Here is a 2770-nt window from a genome sequence, read left to right as displayed (position 1 = left end):
AGAGGGAGAGAGGGAGAGAGAGAGAGAGAGAGAGAGAGAGAGAGAGAGAGAGAGAGAGAGAGAGATGGAGAGAGCGAGAAACAGATAACATGGTTTGTTAAACCTAACCAGATATATAAGTTATAGAAATACTGAATAACATGTTTGCTTTCCCACGGTGACTAATCTTCTTTAAGGTGATGATGATACACCTGATGTTTCTTTTGTAGATTAATGACTTCTGTCAGGTCGTTCCCCAGTTCTGTATCCTCTGCGACTGGAAGCTTCTGCTGTATCCATAACAACTCGCGGCTAGCATCACGATTGAACTGGTGCAGTTGTAGAGCATCTAACAGATTCTCCCCTCTGATGGCAGCTGGCTTCGCCAGGTTATTGTACCTACGAAAAAGGAATTGTGTGGATTACACATGAGTTTTAAAGGCTGTCATGACAGAGCATTTCATCGGTCAGAGAACAATGTATGCAATGATGAAAGTATCCTGTGGCACCTTTTGGTGATATGTGATGCGTTTGCTTGTATCTCATCGATCATGAAATGCTGCTGCTCTTGATACTTCTTAGCAGAGTGTTCAATTTTCTTTACAGCACCCAAATGGTAGACGATGTCTGCCTCGAGTTGCTGAAAGAGGTGTTAACGGCACTGATGACCCCGGTGATTTGGAAACTGACTTGAGGCAGTATCACCAATACATAAAAAAAAGCATCAACACATAAAGAAGTAAATTAACTCAACTTCTACAACACCACCCACAGTTTGAGTGTTGATACTATGGGATAATGCTGCCATGGGGGTCTATTGAATACAGCTTGTCTAGCATATGTACTTGGTGTCTCTTCATTAGCTTCTTCACACTGGCCAGATCTATCCCGTAGTTTTCTGACTCCAACTGTAACTCCATTTCCCCACACCATGCTTCAAGGTCATAAACTGAGCGTGAAAACACGAGTGCCTGTGGAAAAACATGAAAATACATACAGTAAATGTCTAAACCTAATAATCACTATACGAGAATTCATCTACATGTTATATATGTTTAAAACATGCAAATACAAATTTCTATCACACTAATATGAACATGATAATGTCAGCATTTAATTGACGCACTCATCAATTATTTTTCTATTTATCTCCTGTCCAATTAAGTTTTTGGAGTGGCTCAATGTCAGCTAGTTGAGGGAGCATGAATTCAATGAACAATTTTTTTTTTTAATTCAAGCTCAAAATCTACTTAAAAGCTTACGTTTCAATCTTTATGACCTGGTACATGTGGTAACACCCTATAAGCAAACCTGGTAAGCTCCTTTTAGCCTATCTCGCTTCACATTGGAGGTTTCATTCAGGTTGTCCCAGCTTGCCTGCAGCACTTCATTTGTTGTTTCAATTTGTTCAATTGCATAGTGCTGATCGGAAACCAGTCCATCTCCTTCCTGTTGCATACAACGATGTGATAAGAGCAAGCTATATATATATACTAGCTATTACCCGTCCTCCAGACGGGTTTGAGTGGGGTCTGATTTGAGGATGGCGGTTTAACCATTTATCTCTCACTTTTAGTTGAGGATGTATTTACAGTAAACGAAAAATACTGATATTTAGACTCGAGTCATATATCAATATTTGACGGACGGACGCTCGCACGGACGGACGATCATGCGATTCTACAAGCTGCATCCGACTATGTCAGATGAGCTAAAAACCAACATTTGAATACGAAAATTCATTTTGGCACTGTATAGCAAAATACTGTATTGTGAGCATATGCAGAAGCAATTAATAACACTTGCCATATTACAGTGTTAAAACATCACAGCTATATAGTTCGAAGCATGAATATATATATATATATATACACTAATGGAAGAAACAACAACTTCTCGTTTCTATTGTTTAACTATATATAACGCCAACCACAGGTCAAGAAAATTCCCGTTTTTTGTACACCGTATATTGTTACCAGTTAAGCATACTATTTTAATGAAAATGCCAGAATATATATTGCTCATGCAATTATTTGCAAGCACAGTTTTAAAGCAACTGCAATTACAAATAAATGTAGTAGCGTCGTACGTGTAGCAGCATGGGGGAATTTTATGCAAGTTATAGAAGAAAATCTCTCATTAGATGCATACATGCCAACATCAATCACATTAACATGCGCACCACTGAAGAGCATCACATTACAATGAGAAAGATTGGCATTCTGCCAAGAGTTGTATATGATAGTACGTCTCTGGTTAGCTGCATGCATACCAGCAGTAATCATGAAAAGCACCACTGACCAATCATCAAATCGCAGCGAGAAAAACCTGCTCACAGTTTGCGACTCAACAGCATCGAGAAGTCTCCTCTGTCTATCAGCGGAGCTTTCCTTCAACCGCTGCAGAGAAGTGACTAGCGTGTTCAGATGGTCCTGCACGTCATCTGATGCAAAGTGCTGCTGCGACAGCATGTGCTCAGCCATCGACATCACGCTCTCAATCAGCGGCTCGTGTGTCAGGATTTCTGCCGCTACAGACTGAAGCAAAAATATAAGAATATAAAGAAGAGAGAGAGGGAGAAAGAAAGAGAGAAAGAGAAACAAAGAGAAAGACAAAGAGAGAGAGAGAGGGAGAGAGAAAGAGAGAGAGAGAGAGAGAGAGAGAGAGAGAGAGAGAGAGAGAGAGAGAGAGAGAGAGAGAGAGAGAGAGAGAGAGAGAGAGAGAGAGAGGAGAGAGAGGAGGAGGAGGAGGAGGAGGAGAGAGGAGGAGGAGGAGAGGAGGAGAGGAGGAG

General features: G+C 40.7%; 1 protein-coding gene across 3 annotated transcripts in view; it reads right to left on the bottom strand.

Annotated features, from left to right (window-relative positions):
- The window catches only part of LOC106811811 (spectrin beta chain, non-erythrocytic 1-like), a 51667-nt gene extending 49153 nt beyond the window's left edge, over positions 1-2514 (bottom strand). For all 3 annotated transcript variants that reach the window (XM_014815530.1, XM_014815531.1, XM_014815532.1), the window contains exon 1: positions 2316-2514. In XM_014815530.1, the coding sequence (XP_014671016.1) occupies positions 2316-2468 (153 nt within the window). In that variant the 5' untranslated portion in view covers positions 2469-2514. The remainder of the gene's footprint in view (positions 1-2315) is intronic.
- Positions 2515-2770: the final 256 nt, after the last annotated feature.

This window comes from Priapulus caudatus, unplaced genomic scaffold (genome assembly GCF_000485595.1).
Source record: "Priapulus caudatus unplaced genomic scaffold, Priapulus_caudatus-5.0.1 Scaffold578, whole genome shotgun sequence".
In the NCBI taxonomy this organism is placed as follows: Eukaryota; Metazoa; Priapulida; class Priapulimorpha; order Priapulimorphida; family Priapulidae; genus Priapulus; species Priapulus caudatus.
Note: the sequence above shows the minus strand (reverse complement) of the source record. Positions and strands in the feature narration are given on the sequence as shown.